Genomic DNA, 24,596 nt, shown 5'->3' with positions numbered 1-24,596 from the left:
AACAACAAGTAATAAAAACCAAAACAAAGCTCTCAAATGCTAAATCTTCCAATTCATCTCAGTGGAGTGGAAAATGAAAACAGAACATTATAAATGATGACTGTGGAAACACAGGCTCTCTATGTTTCTATACTTCTTGTTTTCCCATATTACATAACCAGCTTATAATACTCAGGTAATATTCGGTTATGAATAAACAGCACTGCTGGAAATTCATCACAAGAGTAACAACTAAACCGTGATGTCATTTAGTTCAGTTTTTATGATGTCACCAAATATAGCTCACGAATATTCGTGAATATACATAATAAAAAAATTATATATTATATATATATATATATATATTATATATATATATATATTATATATATTTATATATATATATATATATATATATATATATATATATATATATATATATATATATATATATATTTATATATATATATATATTATATATATATATATATATATATATTATATATATTTATATATATATATATATATATATATATATATATATATATATATATTTATATATATATATATATATATATATATATTGAAATCTGGTTTGTGGCAGAGTGGTTACTGTAAATCTGAAACGTCAACCATAACATTCAGATTGCTGTATAACTGTTCGATAAACAAAAGAAACGTAATTACATAATTATAAGTGTTTCAAATAAATTAGGTAATTTCTTATGGTTCATGTATATTATATATATATATATATATATATATATATATATATTAAACTAGTGTTATTTTAAGAGTACTGCAATTAAACCAGTATTATATTATAATGTAATACTTTTTATATTTATTGATCTAAAGTCACATTTATAAATGATACCAAATTATAGTTCTATTCATGAAATAATCCTGAAAAAAAGTATCAGTTTCCACAAAAATATTCTGCTTTGATAAAATAATAATAATAATTATTATACTTATTATTATTATTGTTATTAAGCATATAATATGATTTCTGTAATAAATATGAATGTTATTTTTCTAACATATTTTCTTAACATATCAACACCTTCACTCTCACATCTGCCACTGTCTGTACTTTGTATCATGCATGAATCAGCAATTGTACATTAAATCTGTACATTAACATTTGTTGGTCCAGCAGTAATTTTCGAACATCGAGTACAACAGAACCCCGTTTCAAGCTTCATATAACACACCTTATCTGAAGAATGGCAGAAGGGGTGCAGGGAGGAAGCTGCAGCATCTCTAACACATAACCGTGAATGTAAATGCAAGACATTTCTTCCTACAGCAGACAGGTGACTGCAGGTGTAACTGCTCTTTCCTGAGGTTTGTGTCATCTGAGATCAGCCCACACAGGACACACACCCCGCACTCCCACACATGCTTAGAGTCACCGTTTTGCCTTAAATTATAGAAACTGTACTCTATTACTAATTTAAAATGCAGGTAACACTTTACACTATTATCTAGCTTCTTTTTAGCATGCCTTTTATTAACACACTGGCTGTTTATTAGTACTTTTATTTTTAGTTGACATTAATTCACAAATAAATAAGTTAATTATACATTTTATTAATTTGATTAACTATTCGCTTTGCATCGGAGCACAAGCCCCAGTACAACAAACTTTAATTTAAAGGAGCAGCTCACCCAAACATTTCTTCTGTTTTAAAGGAGACATATTGTGCCCCTTTTCACAAGATGTAATATAAGTCTCAGGTGTCCCGAGAATGTGTCTGTGAAGTCCCAGCTCAAAATACTTTACAGATCATTTATTATATCATTTTGAAAAAACCTATTTAGAGTGAAAGCACAAATACGCAGTTTTTATGCATGTCTCTTTAAAAGCAAACGAGCTGCTGCTCCCTGCCCCCTCTTCCCATAATATACATAATATAGCGTAATACACAGTATAGCGTGCAACGTATATACACGGATATGTTGTTTACACATTGATCTGAACGTAAACAATGTATCCGTGTACATACATGGCAGAAAATGGCGCTAAAGAGTGACGCGGAGGAGAATAATTGTTGAACAAAGTCGTTGTTTTCTTTGTGCACAAAAAGTATTCTCATAGCTTCCTAAAATTACAGTTGAACCCCTGATGTCACACTTATTATTTTATCACCGACGTCTCACGTCATGCTCCCGAAGCTGCTTCCGTGTATAACAGTGAGCGCAAGCTAGATTAAAGTGATTCTTACATTTAACCCCTTTGTTCAACCCCTGGAGCCACGTGTGACACTTTTTTATGAATGGATGCGCTTTTATTTCACTTCTTTTGGACCGATGCACTGCAGCACCCGCTGAGTGCCATTAAACAGCTTGAAAGATCAAAGACAATTTTTATTTAAATCTGACTGGATTCGTCTGAAAGAAGAAACTCATATACACCTAGGATGACTTGAGGGTAAGTCATTTATGGGCTAATTTTCATTTTTGGGCGAACTATCCCTTTAATGTTAGTACATTAAGGTTAACTAATGAGATCGTACTTATCCATTTATGTGTTACCTATTGTTCTTTATAATTCTTTTGCACTTTAATCTGTGTGAAATGTTTTTGTATTGCTTTACTGTATTTAAATTTTCAGTCATTCTTATAAGAAAAAAAACAAGACTTTTCTGCAAATAAATGTCAATATTGTGATAATACCGTATACCGTGATGAAAGCATTTGCAATTAATTGCAACATGAAAATTTGATACCGTCACATGCCTTATCACCTTTAAGCAAAAATTTATATTAACAAGTCAGAAAAGACGTGTATCTTTTGACAATGTTCTTGTTCACTTAGTTCACAAATCAAAACTGCATGACTGAGTTTAGTTATTCACTTCTTGAGTTCACAACTGACCAGAAAATCATTATTTGTGATGGTTTATGTTTTGAATTTAATAAATCACATAAGCTAACACATAACTTCACAAGTCACATGGACTACTGCCGTTTTTATTGCTTTTTTGTTTCTTTCTGAAGGCAGCAGGCTGTCATTGTTGAAGAGCTGTGTATAAAATATATTTTATGTTCCACAGAAAAAAAACTAAGTAATATTAAAGAAAAACAAAACTCACCAAACTGAAATTGCTCGTTGTCCATTAGCCGAATGGATGCTGGAGCGCATCTCTGAAACAAAAATAAAGAAAAGGAAACTTCAGACAGAAACAATTTTATAAATGGAGATGTACGTATAATAACCCTCACCCATAGTTTAAACAAATCTACAAAATTAATATTGCTCAGCAAGTATTTTTAGGAAAACCTACACTACATCAAGATGATATTCCAATTAAAATAAAACCATATATTTTTTAAGGCAGCCTTGGGCAAAGAGGAGAAGTGCAGGTCCTGAATAGCATAATCAATAATTTAATTTTAAGGTTGGATCACAGTTTGTTTATGGACTAATGAGAAGCAGTGCTGTACAGAACACTAGCACTGTGCTCGCTCATCAATAACAGCTACACCAGCATCAGGACCACCGACTAATGAGAGGCTGAGATCTAAGACCATTCGTCAGCTGCAGGTACACACACTGTAAGCCTTACTCAACACACACACACACACACACACACACACACATCCCTGCCTTCAAACCAATGCTGCTCTCTAACAGACATACCATAAGAGTTCTCACATATACACCGCAAGCATGAGATGCACAATATACTGTATCAGATACGAGTAAAGCTATATCATTTCATACTATATAAAACACTTATATGAGTTTAATTTATACTTTTGGCATAGTTAATGCTAAATGTATACAGTAGCGTTCAAAGGTCAGTAATATTTAAGAAGTCAATACTTTTATTCAGCAAAGACAGATCAAATTGAACAAAAGTGTAAAGACATTTATAATCATTCTACTGTGCTAGCAATTTATTAAAACATGCTATCACAAAAGTGACGTGACATTCGGCCAAGTATGGTGACCCATACTCAGAATTTGTGCTCTGCATTTAACCCATCCGAAATGCACACACACAGAGCAGTGAACACACACACACACTGTGAACACACACCCGGAGCAGTGGGCAGCCATTTATGCTGCGGCGCCCGGGGAGCAGTTGGGGGTTCGATGCCTTGCTCAAGGGCACCTAAGTCGTGGTATTGAAGGTGGAGAGAGAACTGTACATGCACTCCCCCCACCCACAATTCCTGCCGGCCCGAGACTCGAACTCACAACCTTTCGATTGGGAGTCCGACTCTCTAACCATTAGGCCACGACTTTCCCAAACATGCTAAAATGACAAAATGTCTTTAAAACATATATAACCCTTACAAAAACTAACCATGTTTTTATTGTAGTAAGAGTGTATGGTTTTTTGGTGTATTGATTACCATTTGTATAACCACATTTTTACTACAAATACCATTGTTAAACTGTGGTTAGTCAAGCAAAACCATGGTTTAACTACATTAACATGGTAACATGGTAAAATCTGCTATAAACATGCTAACAATATTCTAGCAATGTCTTAAAACTGTATGACAGCAACAGTAAAGACATTTATAAAATTGCTATTCAAGTACATGCTGTTCTTTTGAACTTTCTAGACAAATAATAATTCTGAAAAACTATCACATAGTTGACAAAATTATTAAGCAGAAAAATGCCTTTTTAACACTGACAATAAAATGAAATGTTTCTTGAGCAGCAAGGCAGCATACTAGGATGATTTTTGAAGGATCATGTCACATGCCTTGAAAATTAACCAGTTTTATTATAGTAAAAGTGTACTAAGGTTTTTTTTTTATTGCCATTTTGTATAGCCACAGTTTTGCTACAAATACCATGGTTAAAATATTGGTTAATGTAGCAAAACCTTGTGTTAATTTGTGTTTACCATGGTTTAACTACATAACCATGTTTTTATTGGTTTGTTTTTAGGTAAAACGGTGTTTAATTTAAAGGGACTGAAGATTGGATTAATGTCGTTGAAAATTCAGTTTTGAAATCATAGGAATAAACTACATTTTAAAATGTATTTAAATAGACAACATTTCAAAGTGTAATATTTCGCAATATTACAGCTGCCTTGGTGAACACAAACTTCTTTCCAAAAACATAAAAAAAAGAAAGAAATTGTTAACGATCCCAAATTTTTGAATGATGTTCTGGTAATTTGTATCAGTATTTGGTTATGACATCATTTTGAAATCAGCATCACTCAGATTGTCTATGAATCAAAGCATCTCTAGAAAATCAGGGTAGTCTGATCACTGCTGGGCTTGTTTTTGGAGTCCCGTGTAATCCTGCACTGACCTGTCTGGCCACCTCTCTCAGGCACGCCACACCCTGCTGGAAGTTTGGGAAGACAACAGAGCCGTACTTCTGATACTCAGGAACGGGTCGGATCTTCAGAGTCACTTCAGTCACCACTCCCAGAGTCCCTAAGGAGCGAGACACATGCTCAATCAGCTTAAACAAACGGGAACCATGTGGTCACAAGGAATATCACAGCAGTAATTGGCTTTAAAGTTTGATCTGATTCACTATTACTGTCTCACAGTCACAGGATGTCAGAGAGGTAAATGTGTATGTAACACACACGCACACACACAAGAATGAAGCCCCTGGCTCTCTGCAGGAGATCTGCATGGTCATTTTCACCGGAGCGCTCAAGTTTCTTCCGCTCAGAAAGGAAGCAGGGAGATTTACAGACTGTGTTCAGTGACATAAAGCAGGTCAATATCAAACGGCACACAGGCGGGAGAACAGAGCCGCGAGAGCCCGGCGCAGCAGGCTTCCTGTCCCAAACCAGCACGACCTCTGACCCCTGAGGGAAGCCCTCCGTCTGCTGCTCTCAGACTGGGCTTCTAGACTCATTACTGACGGCCCAGAGCGAGTGTGCGTGTGTGAGCCCTGTGGAGAGACTTTATGAGCAGAACAAACCTCACTCATCCTCATCATTCACTCATAGTCTTCATTAAAATCTCAAAATACTGGAAGAACTGGTACATCTCTGTGAAAATGTTTGTCATTTTTAAAGAAAAAGACTAACCGTAACATTAAGTTACCTTATTATACCCTACAAAGTACTGTCAAATATATGTTTCTTGGAAATAAAATTTAGGGTAGAAAACAGTAAATGGTTTAACATCACATACGTAACTTTACTATAAAATACTGTATTAAACGATTTTGAAAGTAAAAACTGCGAATTACTGTATCATTATGATAACTACTGATTATGACAACTATATGAATTACCATCTCAAAAACAGTAAAGACACATTCCCAGAAGTCCCTGCATGACACGCCACATATGTGACCCCGGACCACAAAATCTGTCATAAGGGTCAATTTCTCGAAATTGTTATGATAGGACAATTTGAACTAATGAAAATCTGGAATCTGAGGGTGCAAAAAAAAAATCTAAATACTGAGAAAATCACCTTTAAAGTTGTCCAAATTATGTCCTTAGCAATGCACATTACTAATCATAAATTAAGTTTGATATATTTACTGTAGGAAATTTACAACATATAATGATTTTAGGCATAAAAGAAAAATCTATAATTCTGCCCCATACAATGTTTTTTTTTGGCTATTGCTACAATCTTTGCTAAAATATAATTATACTTTATTTAAATAGCTCATGTTTTCTTTTCTTTTTTATCAGGAGTGTCCTTTAGGGTGTTTTGTGTTACAATCTATGATATTAAATGAATGTGTGTTACATATTTTGAAGTAATAAGTGTTGCCATAATGGTGTTCTGTCTTTGTGTGTGTCCCAGTCCCTGTTTATTTTCTATTCAAAAGTAATGGAAATGTTTTACGAAGGGGATACTTACGATGAACTATAATTTTATATTTTACCACCGATATTGTGTTTATCAGTACATTCTAGGCTACAAAGGCAGATTTTGGTAGATGGTAGTACCTTTGTATATTAACACTATATCACTCAATAAAATGTATAATTCTGAAAAAAAAGGTTTATGCAATCCCATAATATCTCAAACATTGTCAAAGTAACTTTATATGATGAAGTTATGTTTTTTTTTTTGTTTCTTTTTTACAGGATTATTTTTACAATGATAACAGACATCGCTTTAGGTTGCATTTTTAACCCTGAATATTCCTTTAAACATGCCAATAACCCAGTTTACCATCAAACACACACTCACACCTCTGAGACGGGAACCCTCACATCTAAAGATCTCCTGACCCCCGTAAAAACAACAAGAATAACTCTGTCATCTGAACTTTAGCGTGTCAGAGGGGGAAAGGGGGAAATGGGCCATTCTTAAGTGTCTAAATGCCCCTGACATTACAAAGCCATTAAAGAAGCCAGATGTCATTCCTAATGGAATCATGAATGTTTAATTAATCCCGGGAAATATTCATCCTCCCACAAAGAATTCACATGAGCCATAAAAAGCTTCACAGACCATTTTACCAAACAACGATTATGACCCTTTTTCATCAGTTCAGGGCTTAATGAACGGCTAAATGACTTTTTAGAGAGACAGATTAATAACAAAATCCTTTTCTTTGGATAAGGGTGATACGTATAAACAGCATCATGACACATAAGAGATATCAGACACATAGTTCTGACTCGTTACCCTCTCTGAGGAGAGTACCAGAAACACTGGATCATTAAAAGCTTGTTTGACTGCCCTCTACTGTTTCAGAAGAAAGCCTAAACACAGTCTCAGTTCCAGACTCTCGTCCCTAAACATCTGACAGGAGAGCACTTCTGAAAATCACAAGTTTCAGTCAGATGACAAGACTGCTACATGACTTCTGGGAGGAAGAACTACGGACTTAACCAAAGTTTTCAGAGACTTGAGGAACTTGAAGGAATAGTTTGTTGAACATTTACTCTTCCTCAGACCATCCAAGATGTAGATGAGTTTGCTTGAAATGTAGCATTGCATTACTTGCGCAGCAATGGATCCTCTGCAGTGAATGGGTGCCGTCAGAATGAGTCCAAACAGCTGATAAAAACATCACAGTGGGTAGACCTTCTACTGGAAGGAGTGTTATTTTATATTTTGGCCAAGTGATGGTTTACAGTTAAATTAACTTAATCATGTATTTGTTTCTTACAAACACACAGCTTTCGCTTCACAAGATGTTACCTGATGGACTGGATTATTGTGATGTTTTTATAGGCTGTTTGGACTCTCATTCTGACGGCACCCATTCACTGCAGAGGATCCACTGGTGAACAAGTGATGCAATGCTACATTTCTCCAAATCTGTTCTGATGATGAAACAAACACTATACATCTTGGATGGCCTGAAGGTTAGTGAATAAAAAAATAATAATTGGGTGAACTATTCCTTTAATGTCCAGTTTTCTTAATTGTGCATTGTTTAATTTGTTTTCAATTTATATTTATTTAACTGTGCTTGGTTTTACATGTTGGTCTCTTCCTATCTAAGTGTGGTGTTACTGCCAGAGGTGGGAGTAAGGCACACATGTGCAAGTTAAATTTATTATTATTATTATTTATTTAATTATTTATTGGATTTAGGGATCAGAAAGGATTTGAACTGAATCTGAGGTCACCCAAAGTGCAATCGCTAATAAAAACAGACTGTCATTTCACTTCAAAATTGAGACATTTTACATGGAGTAAAAAAAAAGCTATTTGTTTGAAATGTTCTTAAAGGGATAGCTCACCTAAAAATTTTAAATGTGATGTTTATCTGCTTACCCCCAGGGCATCCAAGATGTAGTTGACTTTGTTTCTTCAGTAGAACACAAACTGAGATTATTAACACAAACCGTTGCAGTCTATCAGTGTTATAAATTATAATGAAACATAATAAAACATATAATAAAACAAACAACCAAAAAAACATACACTATCAAAACCAATCTTCTTCTTCTTCTTGCTTTACGGCGGATCACAGACTTATAAGTGCATAACCGCTACCTATCTCTCAAAGGGAGCATTGACACTATCTATAATCAAAATTGTCAATCTCAAAAGTAGATGACGACACCTCACGCGCAGGTGCAGTTAAGACAGTCAGACATTGTGTGAATTGAAGGTAAAAAACAATATAAATACTGTTCAGTTTCTTGCACAGACCGATCGTTTTGTGTCTTTACACATCAATGTATCGTCACAAGCCACAGGGTTTAATTGGGTTTTGTTTGTGTATGTTTTATCTTATTTTACTGTATGTTTTAGCTGTGATTCCCATCCACATTATAACAGTGATAGACTCAGTTTGTGTTCTACTGAAGACACAAATGCCCTGGGGGTAAGCAGAGAAACATCACATTTTCATTTTGGGGTGAACTATCCCTCTAATTGTCAAGAAATTAAAAACATTCATGGTCTTAAAAATAGATCTTGTTTTCTTTTATCTATTATTTTTTTGGAGCGGAAATACAAGCCAGATGTCAAACATGTTCTTGACAGATTTGTGGAGATCCTCACAGATACATTCCTCACACAAAGCATCACGAGTCCGTACCCTCTGAGCCCAGTATGAAGTGATGTATGTCGGGGCCGGTGGACATGCGGGGCCCCAGACAGCTCTTCTCAATCACTCCTCTAGGGGTCACCATCTTTATATGCACCACCTGGGAACACATGAGATCACAGGTACCCTGAATGACCTCCAACAACACATCTACACTGTGTGAGCGTGTCCCAGACCTGTGTGTGTTTGTGTGTAGAGAGATGGGAGACATACCAGGTCCTCAATGTTCCCGTAGATGTTTTTCTTCATGCCTGACGCCCGTGTGGCCACCCAGCCGCCCAGAGAACTGAACTCCATGGAGTCCGGCTCGTGGCCCGTACAGTAACCACGCTCATTCAGCTAGAATCACACCAAGAACACAAAACACCCTCAACAGAAATGTACACAACAAGTGATGCATTATTTTCTGTGCATAATATTTTTCAATAAAAGAATAGTTTATTAAATCAACCTCATAAAAAAAAAATCTACATAATACAGTACAGCCCCTTTCACACTGCACTTCGGACCCGGCATATTGCCGGAACATTGCCAGGTCGCCTTCTGTGTGAAAGCAACCACGTCCCGGGACTGATTCCAGCATTGAACCCGGGTCGGGGACCTAGTAACATTGCAGGGTTCAACCCGGGACGAGCGCTGTGTGAACAAAAGCCAGATCTAATGCCGTGTTGAAGTGATGACGCACGTTATCGCGTGATTCTTTTACCAGCCGTTTTGAAGGAAGATCAACGTTCGCGACAAAAAAATATGTGCAAACTGTAATGAAGCAGAGATCAGTTAGTTCCTCACTTTCCGCGTTGACGCTGAGATCGTTTGCTTGCTTCAGTGAAAGTATAACGTGCCTAACGATTTCGACTCGTACATTACACATCACGCCCTGATGTCACGTGTCGTTACGGGATCTTTACAGGTTGTGTGTGAAAGCACGCACATATCCCGGGTAATCACTGGCAGTGTGAAAGTGCAAAGTCTAGCGACCCGGGAACAATTGCCGGAACACTTTACCCGTGTATTTGCCGGAATGGCAGTGTGAAAGGGGAATATCTGACAGAAAAAAATAAAAAAAATTCAGTCATGTTGTTCCAAACCTACACTGCAAAAACTCAAAATCTTGCCAAGTATATTTTTCTAATTTCTAGTCAAAATATCTCATCACACTTAATATAAGACAAAATCACCTAAAGAGCCAGATTTAAGTGAGATAAAGTAGCTTGTTTTTAGACTGTGCATCTTGAAAATCTTGTTAAGTGAAACCGTCTTGAAAACATCTTGTTTTGAGTCATATCTCAGATGAAACGAGCTTTTTTGACATGTCATAAGGTTTTTAAGCTGCTGTGTTATTTATAAAAGATGCATCATCTTGTTTCAAGAAATAGACTTAACTTGAATTGAGACAACAAATTTGCTTTATTGAAAACTGCATGTCAACATGCCCAACTCACAAAAACTCACAATGCTCAGTACAGTGTGGCCATTTTTCTTACTTTCCATCAAACCATGTCCATGTGATATGTAAAAAAAAGACAGAAGCAAAAGTTGGAATTATGTTTCCTTCTCTGTTTTGGTGCACTCTGTTATTCCAAAAGTAATAAGTGAAAATAAATGCTGTCATCAATCAGTGTTTGTCAGTGCTTAAAAAATAATAATTGCGCACAAATACCCACACTCAATACAGACTGAAGAATGATGTTTGATAATGTCTGTGAGATCATACTTCAGTGGAATGTACTTGCTATTATTGAAGTTTACACAGTAGTATGTTGTATAATCAGTAAGCTTTTCAGCATCCATGAAAATATTGGCTTGAGCTAGGTCAGGAACTTCTACCTCATAAGCTAAATAATGATCAATCCACCCAACTGTAGTGAGAGGTTGGCATTCAAAACAATACAGTGAAGCATTTAAAATATAAATGTTTTTCACAAGTGCAAACTCTGGAGTATCATTGATGATATTAGAAATAACCAAGGATTTTCCACATGTATGCTTATTCCCATGTTGCATAATCCACTGTACCGAAACTATATGTTCAACGTGCTCTATTCCTAAAAAGTCTTTAATCTTTCCTTCTACATAGTGAACATTTTTCACCTCAGAGGCAGGGCCCATGTCAACTTCACTTGAACAAATTGGATGTTTCTCATGCACATTCTGACTACATTCATAAAGTTGGTTGTGCTTCACAAGAGACTTACATATATTTTTAAAACTACTTTTCAAAGCCCACTGCTTAAAAAAGCAATGCTTTGACTCAAAGCGCATACACATATGCCTCACTGTAGGACCAAGTGCCTTAATCTGAGAAGGAAGATGCAGCAAGTAATGCTGTTTAGGTATAATATTTGCATCTGGAAACAGTTGTTTGAAATGTTGCTCTATTAAAAGCTTCAGCCTTGAAAGAGTTGAGAGAGCAATAATAGGTGAAAACAAAATTTTGACTATCTCTAACAACTTAAGTAGCATTTGTGTGTAATCGTTTTCTCCAATTTTGTCAATAAGAAATGGCAGGATCTTTAACAAAACCAGCATCTGCCCAGCTGACTGTTTCAATTTATTGTCATTTGATGACAGTGTATTGACAGATATGGGGCAAGGCTTATCCCTTGCATCCTCAGGAGAATAAGGGAAACAAATAATTGCACTGTTGAATGCGTCTAAGTCCATATGCCCTGAAAGCACAAGATGCTTTAAAACACATTTGATTTCATAGGGGGCAACACCTTCAAGAATGACATGCATGATGTCCTGTGGGGTTTGATTGATTAGATCAAAGTGAGGAAATTCTGTTAATTTGCTTCTCCTGTTTATGCCATATGTCATTTTTAGATTGTCTTTCAGAAAGTCAGTATTTGCCTTTTCAATGTCATTACATTGTCTGTTATGACTTGCCATTGTCCTTTTAACAAACAAATCTTCCTTAAATTGCTCCTGCATGTCTTCAAAGTTGCATTCACAGTGCCTGCATTTACTGTAGGCAAATCCCACTCCTATCTTAAATCCAGCCACTTCATGCTGAGCAAGAGTGTCTCCGCACACAGACATGAGTGCCCCATAAATTGTCCTCTCACCATTTGCAGTGACAACCTGGACACCATCACACAGCTCAGTTAAGTCATGGTTAATCCTCTTAAATATCTCATCAATGCCACAATGGGAAAGATCTTTTGATTTTACCATGGCAAGCAGACGAATGGCAGCAAGTCTTGATCTGTATTTAGGGTTGATGTTTCCTAAGGTGTAATAAATCAATAACAATTTGTTTTTGTTTGCCCGAGATCCAAGAGGATTGCATAACTCAATTTCATCTGTATATAAAATTAACTGTAATGCTGTGGGAAATTTCAAAAACAGTGGGTGTGACTTAATGTCTCCATCAATGAAATCATGAAAAAATCCATCCTTGCATGCCTGTGGCCTCGTATCAATCATTGCCATTATTCTTGGATGTGATAGCAGCTGCTCCAAACTTTTCACCAACGGTATATAATGATAAAAATGGTCCTTAATGGTAAGAACTCTGGAGTCTCCATTTTTCACATAACATACTGTTTGTTTTGCGACAAGAATCTCTGGTTCAAATGGTTTTAACAGTTCTTTGATGGTCTTATCCTGCAAATGGGTGGAAGAAATTTGACAGAAAGGGTCAACAAACTGGTCAAATATCCCCATTGCATCACTCTTTAGCAGATCCAGGTCCCCAGAATGTCTCTCAATCATGTCGCTCATTTGCTGTTTTAGGTGCTCCAATAATGCGGCCTGATATTGCTGGACTCCACTCACCATTTGGTTAACAGCTCTCTGGGGAGTAGAAAACAAACAAACAAAATTTATATATTATAAAAATTTATATAAAAATGCAGTCAACATGCAAACTCACAGACACTTCTTTTAAAAGTAGCCCTTCAATTACATATTGTTAGTGAAGTGCAATGATCAAAATAGGGTATTTCCAGCAAAACTATCATGAAATAATATAGACTTCTGCAGCTTTAAGACCTTGATTATACTTTGTCTTAAAATGTGTTTTAAGCAATAGGATCACAAGTGGACAGTGCTAAATAAAAGTGTAAGTGTTGTGTGTATTATGTTGTCTATATTCTTAGCTCATGCTCAAAGAATATAGTAGATGGGCAGATTTTGTACCTTTAGCTGTCCACCTGTGATCGGATCAACCAAGATGCCAGGTCTGAACAGTTGCTAAATCATTCTACAGTTTAAGCGTATTGATTTTAAGCTTGCTACTAAAAATTAAATATAATTAATTGGAAAATCAATGGCATCAATTACCTGTGTCAGTCGATGGGTTTCTCTGGCTTGAAGAAGAAATGCAGTTGCATGTTTAGAAAGGTCAACATTCATGCGACCCTCTCCATCTTCTTGAAATCCACTCTGAAAGAGATTAACAACATATCTATTAAAACAGGGAAAATATAGTAATTTGTAGGTATCACCATCAGACAATCTGACAACTACCTGGGTAACCTAGCTAGCTAGATTTTTTTTTTCTTCCTATAAAAAGGTACAAGATGGGTGTATTTTTACTGATAGGTGTCTTTATTTTGAGTATGTAAAATAAATACAAACACAACAACTAATAAAAACAAAACAGTACTACAAAAAACAATAACTTTGACATCATCAGAAAAAATATGTACTTCATGAGTAAGATTGACACACATACTAAATTGTATGCATTCACTTGCTCTCTTGTCAATAAATTAACATTAAATGCTTTGGAATTGAACTTGTATTCCAATAAGTTAACTAGCCGATTTAAATCTCACTAGGCTAACTTAGTTGTATTTGCTTTAACATTACTGGTTCATTACTCGTTACTGACAAAAATCGTGGAATTACAGTAACACATTACTTTCAACACTGCTATTACTTTAAATTAAAATTACAAACTGAGCCTGTCACTGACACAAACAAACATGTTCAGTGGACAGTTGACCTAAATAAATGTAAAAATTTCGCTTGTTTAACGACTTACCGCTGGAACGATGATGTTTGAGCCCTCAGCTTCAGCCACAGGGCTTGCATAAGTTTGGTGATTCGTGGCTGCCCTTTGTGCTCCAGGTAAACCGTGGCGAGTCGGTTCTTCCTCCTCCGCCGCTTCAACCTGGAGAAGATGATGCGCGTGTGTCCGCTTCACGTGATAGTAGAAGGAGTTATACACCCTGTACTCATTTGGACAGCCATCAATCCCGCACACGACGCGAAAGTCAGGGCTGCGACTGTGCATGGTGTTAATGTGACTTAAAAGTTGTTTCAGAGTCAATGCCACAAATATGTAGCATATAATGCAACGCCAAATCATGTTGGAAGCAAAGATGTCACAGGTATGAGGACGGTAAACCGATCACAGGTCGATAGAGCAGGACTGCCGTAAAAACTCGTTACTATGGTTACACCCGCCAGTTAGCTGCTGCAAATGAGAATGTGGGCGTAAACTAACGGTTTTTGGGAGCCAGGACCAATTTGGATTTGAACTAGGAGGACAGCGTTTGTCGTTGCAGCCGAACAGAGACAGCGAGGTGAAGCTAACAGCATGGAAGAATTGGATTGATGTCGCAGTGTCGATTTTAAGGGGTATGTATGAAAATATTTTTCTTTATCATATAACGTTTTATAAACCTACGAATGCAGAGGCCTTATTGAAACTAAAAAAAGAAGCTAATTGCTTCCTGGGCTGCTCCACAATGACCCGCTACAGCAGCACACTGTGGGCCCCAAACTTTCTCCCACTTGTCACATCACGCTCCTTCTTTCACCTGTTGTGTGAAGTGTTATGTGTGGTCTGTGAACTGTAGGAACCGAATTGCGCTTTGGGAATAATGTTGTTTTATTATGTTTTGTTCAGAACAAAAGCAGAGTTACTCGCGCCATTTTGTTCCCGCTAAATTCATAAACCGTGAAGACTAGTCAACTAATGGCGACAAATAACAATTGTTGGTCACTAGAAAAATTCTTAGTTAGTGGCATCTCTAATTATACTAGTAACGTCTATGTGCTGTGAAGAGAGAACTGAAGATGAACATCGAGCCGAGCCAGATAACCAAGCTCAGTCTGTTGTTAATGAATGCTCTACTGCCACTAATGACCGGATTTAGGGCTAATGGGTGTGATTGATCTTTATGAGCTCTTTTGGAGCATGTTTTACATGACATGACGTTGTCAATGAACAAGTTCTGTGCCCGAGTATTGATTGAAACTGTCGGGCAGTGTTGTTGATGTGTATTGTTGAAAACTTTAAACAATTAAACAGAATTGTGATATATTCGGAATTATGTTATACGAGCAGAACTAAACTATGTTTTTGGGAAATATTAGATTCCTGGCCACTTTTACAGTCTATAGGCCTTAGGTCTATAGAAAGATGTGCTAAAGCAGTGTTTCTCAACCGGGGGTACGCGGACCCCAAGTGGTCCGTGGCATAATTGCAGGGGGTCCGTAAAACCATTTAAAAATATATATATTTTAAATATCCTAAATTTATTTTTTAGCTTTATTGTTTAGTATTACTAAAACCAGAATTAAGGTTGAAATTACAAATTATTTTAAATGACCTAATTTATTTTTGCCGCGATTTGCCGCCATTTTACTCAATCCAGTATGTTTACAGCGCGTTGATTTCAGTCAGAGAACTGTCACATAGGGGAGAGCAGCAATCATGGACAGGTGGCTTAAAAAAAATGATGGGCCATCTACCAGCGGGTCTGACACAAGACAGGAAAATTCCAGCCCACCAGAAAAGCGAATTAAAAAGGACAGACCAAAAGAACGTCAATATCAAGACAGTTACAAAATGTTTGGGTTTACCATGACAACGACTGAGCCTCCACAGCCATTATGTTTTCTGTGTGGTGAGGTCCTGTCTAACCACGCAATGAAACCATCCCATTTACAGCGACATCTGACAACGAGACATGCTTCATATGTAGGTAAATCTGCAGACTTTTTTTACAGAAAACTTTCCGAATTTCGGAAAAGTCAAGACACACTAAAAGAGGCAACACAGATGAACAGTTCTTCCCTGCTTGCTTCATATGAGGTATCTTTGCTTGTAGCCAAATCGAAAAAACCATACTCAGTTGCTGAGGAATTAATTGTGCCAGCAGCTGCCATCCTAGCAGAAACAATGTTGGACAAGAAGGCAGCAGATGCAATTAAAACGGTGCCTTTATCCAACTGCAAGCCAATGCTGGCCAGAACTACCGGCGAGGATGTTTTTAATGTTGTGGACTCTTTTTTCACGGAGCACTCGTTGAACTGGCAGCGCTGCTCACATATCTGCACGGACGGTGCAGCGTCAATGACGGGGCGCACCCGTGGATTCCTCGCACGCGCAAAACAGGTAAACCCTGGCATTAAGACAGTTCACTGCATAATTCACAGGGAAGCTTTAGCTTCAAAACGTATGTGCCCCAAATTACACGAAGTCCTTAATGATGCTGTTAAAATCATCAACTTCATTAAATCCCGACCTGTAAATGCCAGATTGTTTGAAAAACTATGTGATGGAGCAAATTCTGAACACCAGCAATTATTGCTTCACACTGATATACGCTGGCTCTCAAGGGGAAAAACACTCCAGAGACTGTTTGAGTTACGGGATCAAGTCAGTGACTTTCTTACTGAGCACTTGCATTCACTTGCACCACTGCTGAAGAACAACAGCTGGCTGGCATATTTAGTTTACCTGGCAGATGTTTTCAGCAGGCTGAATGACTTGAACTTGGAATTGCAAGGAAAAGACACAACTGTCCTACACCTGTATGATCGAGTTTCAGGGTTCATGAAGAAAATTGAGCTCTGGTGTCAGAAATGCCAGAATGGGGATGTCAGTAGTTTCCCTCAGCTGGACATGTGCCTTGTTAATGCTAGAGCTGAAAAAGTGAGCATTCTGCAGACAGTACAGGCACACTTGGACAAAATTTCCTCTGAATTCAGATCATATTTTCCTGACATTGAGGTTCATAATTCTGCACTTGACTGGATAAGGAACCCTTTTGTGTCTACCTGCACCCAGACCGCTCCTGTTACCCTCCAGGAAAGACTTATTGATTTGTCCTCAGATAGGGGTTTGAAAATAATGTTTTCAGAAACATCACTGACACAGTTTTGGTGCAATGTTGAAAAGGAGTACCCTGATGTTGGGAAACATGCTCTGTATGAACTGCTGCCTTTTGGATCAACCTATCTGTGTGAGGTCACATTTTCAGCCATGGCACACATAAAAACAAACAGAGAAACAGACTCAGCTTGGAGAGGAACCTTATTGCTGCTGTTGCTACACTTCACCCCAGGATGCAAAAGCTTATTTGTGATAAACAGGTGCAAATTTCACATTAAACAAAAGATTCAAGCAAAATAACATTCAGATGGATGTGTTAAAAAGTTAAAGCCAAATTAGATAGATGGCAGTGTTGAAACTGTTCCATGTGTTGAAAGAGAATGTTGTTCCAAAGAATTGGTTGTAGATGAAGCATGTGTTGTGTAATTTTAATGCAGTAAAATTAAATTTTAGTATTAAAAAGTGTAAATTTTACAAAAGAAAGTAACATTCAAATGGACGTTGTTAAAATATTAATCTCAAATTGGACATTAATGGACATGTAATGTTTTACAGAATGCAGTAGAATATTGTTCTGAAATTGACAATGTTGTTGTGATTGATTGTGTAATGTGTTGTGCCATTTCAATGCAATCAAATTAAATGGCCAGATGCAATTCAAGTTGCCAGTCATTAAAAAAAATTTAATTACTTAACTTGCATTCACTGATATTGCATTCATAGCGTTTAACTGTGAAAATCATTGTGGTTGGAAAGAAAACAGTGGATGGCAGATGAGAACTGGGGTAGGGGGTCCATGAGGCTGGTTTCAGATATTATGGGGGTCCAATACTCCAAAAAGGTTGAGAAACACTGTGCTAAAGCACAGTTGTGGTGTGTAATTGAGATTGGTCAATGAGAGGTCAGAACCAAGGAGGGAGATCGCGACTAGGTCCGTACTATGCACCGAAACTTTTAACAATGCAACAAAATATTTAAAGAGCATCAAGCTATTAAAATCTCTTATGTAAGCACAGATAATATAACAGTTTATTAGTCAGTCATTTTTATTAGGTTAAACTGATTTGATAACGTTTTTAATTTAAGGCACAACCACAATTAGTCTGGCCCATCCAAAACTGGAATCCTGGCACCGTACCTGGTTAGCACTGGCTAGCTAATTTGAATGAAGTGTCAACTTCTAATAGTCTCATGCAGTTTCATTTCTAGGGCACTCATCTTGCTATGTTTTTCTTCCAATGTTTTCATAGCTGCAAACATCACAGAGACAATGATGAGCACCCTGTCTCGTGAAGACTTGCGGGATCTTTTCCCAGGCCCAGAGAACTTTATAGAACGGAGAAAAGCGGTCTGGCATGCCTGTCATGATGTGTTGGAGGAGGTCAGTTTCTCAGTTTAGTGGCCTAAACTAACAACCTATTTAAAGGAACACGCCAACTTTTTGGTACTTTAGCTTATTCACTGTATCCACCAGAGTTAGATAAGTCCATACATACCCTTTTTATCTCCATGCGTGCTGTAACTCTGTCTGACGCACCCACCGCTAGCCTAGCTTAGCACAAAGACTGGAAGTAAATGGCTCCAGCTAGTATACTGCTCCCAATAAGTTACAAAATAATGCCAACATTTTCCTATTTACATGTTGTGATTTGTATAGTCACTATATTCTCAGAATGCAAAGCACTGCTACTTCTGTGGAGTGATTTGCTCGCGGGCCATGTGAAGCCCCGTGTTGAGCAGCAGAGAGTAGAGATGTTCCGATACCCTTTTTCCCTTTCCGATACCTGGGCTCAGGGTATCGGCCGATACTAAGTACTGATCCAATACCTGGGCGTGTATCTGTATATAAAGTTGTATCACTGTTTATAACAGCCCTGTGTCAATTCTACATTGCATTTTGTGTTGTCACAAAAAATAAAAAATGTTGCTTTTTGCAGGAGTGTGGCCAAGAACACTCAAAATTATCGGGCAGTTCCTCTAATGCATCACCCATGCGACAGACATCCACTCCTGTGAACGCAAGTCCTCCAAAGTACACAACCCCTGAAAAGGTTGTGAGGTTATCCTTTCCAGAATATGTATTGCACACCGACACAGAACTTGAACAAGTCCGACAACAGTACTTTGAGTTGTCAAAGAGAGGCGAACAGCGCAACTGCCAAATGTCAAAGGAGCTCAGATGCCGGCTCATTCGAAACACTATGACCAGTATGATTGCAATCCTGAGGGCAAAGGGGGATAGAGAATCACACAGATACCCATCAAAGCCAGAAATTACCGCAATGGCAAAGAGAATAGTACTGTACTACCCCATGCTGCAGGACCAAGGCCTCCATACATGGGTAAGTGAAATGCACCCAGTTGATGACTGTTTCATGTTGGACATTTTTAGTAGTGATTTGAAAAATGTATTAAATGTCTTGTGCAGGTCACTGTGTACTCACAGCTTTACAAAAGACTGCAAAATGTGAGATCCCCCCCAAAAAAGAACTCCAGATGGGAGACATTCAAAGAGGTGAGCTGTAACTGATTCTTTTCATCAAAGATCCTTCTGTTAATCATTTTCAAGATTAATTTATCAGTTGTCAAGGTGATGTCCTCAAAAGTCTTGTTTGGCCCACAACTTAAAGATGTTAATTTCACATAGAAGACTAAAGAAGCTAGAAAATATTCACATTTGAGAAGCTTAAATCATATTTGATATTCCAAAAAAACAAAGAAAAAGAAAAATGACTCAAATGATCAATCATGTCAATGTCCTGGGTGATCTGTCTCCCTCACTTCCTGTTTTTAATGAGTGCTCTTATTTAAGTGTTTGACTACAAAGAAATTGCTTTGGATGTGTGTGGAGGATATTACATTATTACATTTTGGAGTGTTACATTTTGTTTGTATGAAAAGTGCTATACAAATAAAGTCAGATTGATTGATTTAGTAGTTGACAACTAATTGATTAACTGATTAATCTTTGCAGCTCTACAAAGAGGCGCTGTCTTGAGCAGCCAAAAGACATGGATGAAATGGATTCAAGTGACTCAATCATTCTAGATCGGTCCACAGAAGGAAGTGGCAGCCCAGGCTCAGACTGCAAAAAAAGTGAGTTAGAAGGTGAGTTTCAACTTTGTTTTTACTAATAAACCCACTTTATTGGTCTAGATCAGAGGATGGGTATTTACACTACACTTGTACTTTTTTATTACCGATTTATTAACATTATTGTAGAAATTAAGTTTTAACAGAAATTTGGTATTAATAAAAAGCTGGTAATGTGTCAGGAACAGCTAGGTAGTTCCTGTAGAAGTATCTTTAAGTATCAGTCTACTGTGCAGCATATCTCCAGCATATCAAATAATGTTATGCATTTAAAATCCTCTCGTGGCATTTTTGCTCTTTTTAATTGAATGTCATTTTTAGTTCCAAAATAACAGAAATGATCCTTAAAGTACATTATCCTATCAGAAATATGTCATGTGTTAAAGGAAAAAGAAAATCCCAAAGCCTACCTGAAGAAGCGCCCTCTGCCCTGTCCAGTCCTGATGGTGAGTTTGACCAACTGTGCTACATCTTTGTAGGGGTGTACTTGTGTGCCTACATGCAATTGTATGTAATTGCATGACCATATGAGTTTCAAGCAAATATTTCTCATGTATTTGTTATAAAAAAAAATTATTTGATTTTTTTAAAAATTGCATTTAAATGGTTAAAATTCCAAAAATGAATAGGTATTTGGTAGTTGTGATCAGGGATGATATTTGTTAATATAATTAGTTCCATGAAAGTTTAATCTAATATTAATGTATGATTTTTATGGCAGGTTTTTGACATATTTTTGTTCTGCAACAACATGAGATGAACTTTTCTTTAAACTGAAGCATATTATTTAGGTATTTTTGTGTCTTACAGCTAACAAGTTTGCAGATGTTGACGGTGCAGACACAAGTCAAGCAACCTTGGCCAAGCACTACAAGGCCCTACAAACTTTGTATAAAAGAAAAAATCCAAACCACCAGGATGTTTCTCATCTCTTGGATTTGGAATTTGTATCCAGAAGAGCATTCATTGATTCAAATAGCGTTCGTGAGGAGGACAGACATGAAAAGGTTCTAGAAGCATATCCTTGTTTCAAGGACATTGTACATGTAAGTCATTGACTGTGCATGATTAAAACCATGGTATCATACACAACATAGCAATTTCCTCTTAAATGATATTCAAATGTCTGTATTGGTATATTTGATAGGTGCCCGATGTATTCCCTATTCACATATTGTATGTTCTAAGCCTTCAAAGACATCTAAAACATTTGTTTTTAGAAAGAGGATTTCACTGTATGGTAGCAGGTTTTATCACCCTAATGATAACCAAGCAAGACTAGCCTAGCCTTGGTTTTTACTTCTTTTGGAAAGGTAGACATGTGTAAGCAGTAAATGCATTGGGGATCGTTAAACACAGCACTTTCAGATGGAGCTTTCTCAGTACTGTAACTTTTGTCAGAATCTTGCTTTGTATAGTTATGTGTTTGTAAACAACCCTCTACCCTAGGTTCCAAATGACCAAAATGCATTATCCTGACAGAAGGATGTCTGTGTTGTGTTACAGGAAACAGAAGACCCCAATTCCTACTTAAAGAAACGCCCTTTCTCCTGCCCAGTCCTGATTGTTGGTCCGTCTAACTGCCTCCTAGCGGTAGGAGATGTGGCAATAACCACCTTTCCAAAAGACAAGCTTACTGAGAGTACTTTATACCTTATGGCCTACTATTATACCCTACACCTGACTTATCCAAAGTGTGTAGCCACTCTGCTTTCAGTCATACAGACGGAGATCCTCTTAGACAAAATCCATGAGAGAGATCTCACATCGTCTTACAAGAAGAGCATGGCTGAGTGGAAGGCTTTTATTGGCCAATAAAAGCAGTGGTCATGTAGGACAGCACTTCCTCTCTCCCTCCAAGGGTACTAGTAGGGCTGCATGATAAATCGCATGCAATATTTAATGCGCATCTTGTCAGTAAAGCCGGTTCTTTAATCAGCGGTAAATCTCTACATGTGCGTGATTTCACATGGAGCAGCATGAACTACACCGAGCCATTGTTCACAGACAAGCTGCGCAAAACGTCCAAAATATGATCGTGGTTTTGTGCAGCTTGTCTGTGAACAATGGCTCGGTGTAGTTCATGCTGCTCCATGTGAAATCACGCACGTGTAGAGATTTACCGCTGATTAAAGAACCGGCTTTACTGACAAGATGCGCATTAAATATTGCATGCGATTTACTGTGCAGTCCTAGGTACTAGTTTTCATTTCTTGGTCGGAATTTTGCTAAGTTAGCCCAGTGTTCATTTGGGGTGCACAACAATATTAGCCAACATGCCGATATCCTGGTATGTGATGTTATATAATATTTTGTGTTGTTTGCACAATTCAGTGCAGATTCTGCTTAGTTTTAAGTTTATTTTAACTTTTCAGTTAATATTAGGTTTACACAACAAATTGTCTGTTCAGTAGATGCAGTCACTAATTTAGGTGCATCTACTGTGAAAGAGTATTGACTAAGCGGTTAAGTTGGGATAAGTGAATATAGCAACAATGGTTTTTGTCCTGTTGAGCTGTATGGTTCATCCTTAATGGTGATGTCCCTCAATACAACATTGAAACTAGTTGTTTATGTAAGCCCAAAACCTTTAATTTGAATGTTACAATATTAAGCATTTGTATTAAGAATGAATGGTTCAGCAGTTTTAGTGTGCCTAGTGTGTCTATATGCTTTGAGGGTGTCAGATTTTGTACGTCTATTGAGGGGCACATTGGTTAGATATTTGGACCTGTCCTTAACTCACTCACATATTCTGCTATGTTTTCATTTTGCAGTTCCATAAATTTTGTGAATCAAAATGTTGAGAAAAATGAAGCTATTTCCCTGCAGTCCTTTGAGACATTTTGCTGCTTAAATAAAATGTAAGAAGTTGGTTATGCAAGACTAGTTTTCATTTTTTCTGTCTTATAAGTAGTAGTTAGTGTCTTGAATCTAGAACCGTATTACTTTTGTAGAGCTTACAATAAGGTAAATACACTTGAGATGAGTAAATTGTGGCTTATTATGGCAAAGAGCACTGCCTAATACGAGTCAGGAATGCTAACTTCAAGGCATTTTGTCTCAAAATGCTAGTTTCTAATCTTATTTCAAGTAGGTGGTAGACTTAAATCTAGAACAGTATAACAATTATAGAACTAGAAATTAGTTTAAATACACTTGAAACAAACAGGATGACAAAAAAACGATGCCACTTTTGAGGGGGAAAATACTATTTTTGAGCATCACAAGCTTATTATGAGAGACAAAACATCCCAATACTAGTAAAATATAGTTAAAAATGAGTTTTCCCAGCTAATTTCAAGATCACTCTTATCTTGTAAGGCTTAAATATAATGTCTTATTTCAAGAAATCTTACCAAGATAATTTTCACTTGTTCCATTGGCAGATTTTTTTGCTTATTACAAGCAAAAATATCCTGGTTTAATTTTTTTTTGCTTATTTTTGGAGTGGCCTTTTTTCCAGTGTATATCAGTTTCTGTCTTCTGTTGAGCACAAAAGAAGATATTATGAAGAACATTTGTAACCAAATGAAGGACAGTATAGATAAAAACTGATAAAATCAATGGAAGTCAATGGCTACAGTCAACTTTTTGGAGACTAGCATTCTTCTAAATGATTATTTTGTGCTCAACAGTAGAAAAACAAAGTAGAATTACAATATCAGTACGTCTCAAGCAACATGTCAATAGACATTTATTTGGTGCTTCGTAAGTTTGGGGGCAGTAAGATTTTATTTATTTTATTGAAATGTGTTAACACTTTTTATTCAGGTCAAAAGGCACAGTAAAGACATTATATTTCACAAATCTGTCTTTACTTCTTTGAACATTTTAAAAAATGATACCAATCCCAAACTTCTGAACGGCAGTGATTTCTGTATATCCACATCTGTATATCTAGTGACGGTGGCAGATATTCTTGGCTAACAAGAGATCGGTCTAAAACTAGTAAAAACC

The 24,596-nt window shown here is 37.0% G+C and overlaps 1 protein-coding gene across 1 annotated transcript in view; it reads right to left on the bottom strand.

Annotated features, from left to right (window-relative positions):
- agps (alkylglycerone phosphate synthase) overlaps nt 1–24,596 on the bottom strand; it is a 55,930-nt gene that overhangs the window by 12,131 nt on the left and 19,203 nt on the right. The window contains exons 9-12 of the mRNA XM_059499532.1: nt 9,680–9,805; nt 9,458–9,566; nt 5,276–5,403; nt 3,081–3,132 (exon numbers count right to left, since the gene is read on the bottom strand). Coding sequence (XP_059355515.1) covers nt 3,081–3,132; nt 5,276–5,403; nt 9,458–9,566; nt 9,680–9,805 — 415 coding nt within the window. The remainder of the gene's footprint in view (nt 1–3,080; nt 3,133–5,275; nt 5,404–9,457; nt 9,567–9,679; nt 9,806–24,596) is intronic.

This window comes from Carassius carassius, chromosome 19, assembly GCF_963082965.1.
Source record: "Carassius carassius chromosome 19, fCarCar2.1, whole genome shotgun sequence".
Lineage (NCBI taxonomy): Eukaryota > Metazoa > Chordata > Actinopteri > Cypriniformes > Cyprinidae > Carassius > Carassius carassius.
Note: the sequence above shows the minus strand (reverse complement) of the source record. Positions and strands in the feature narration are given on the sequence as shown.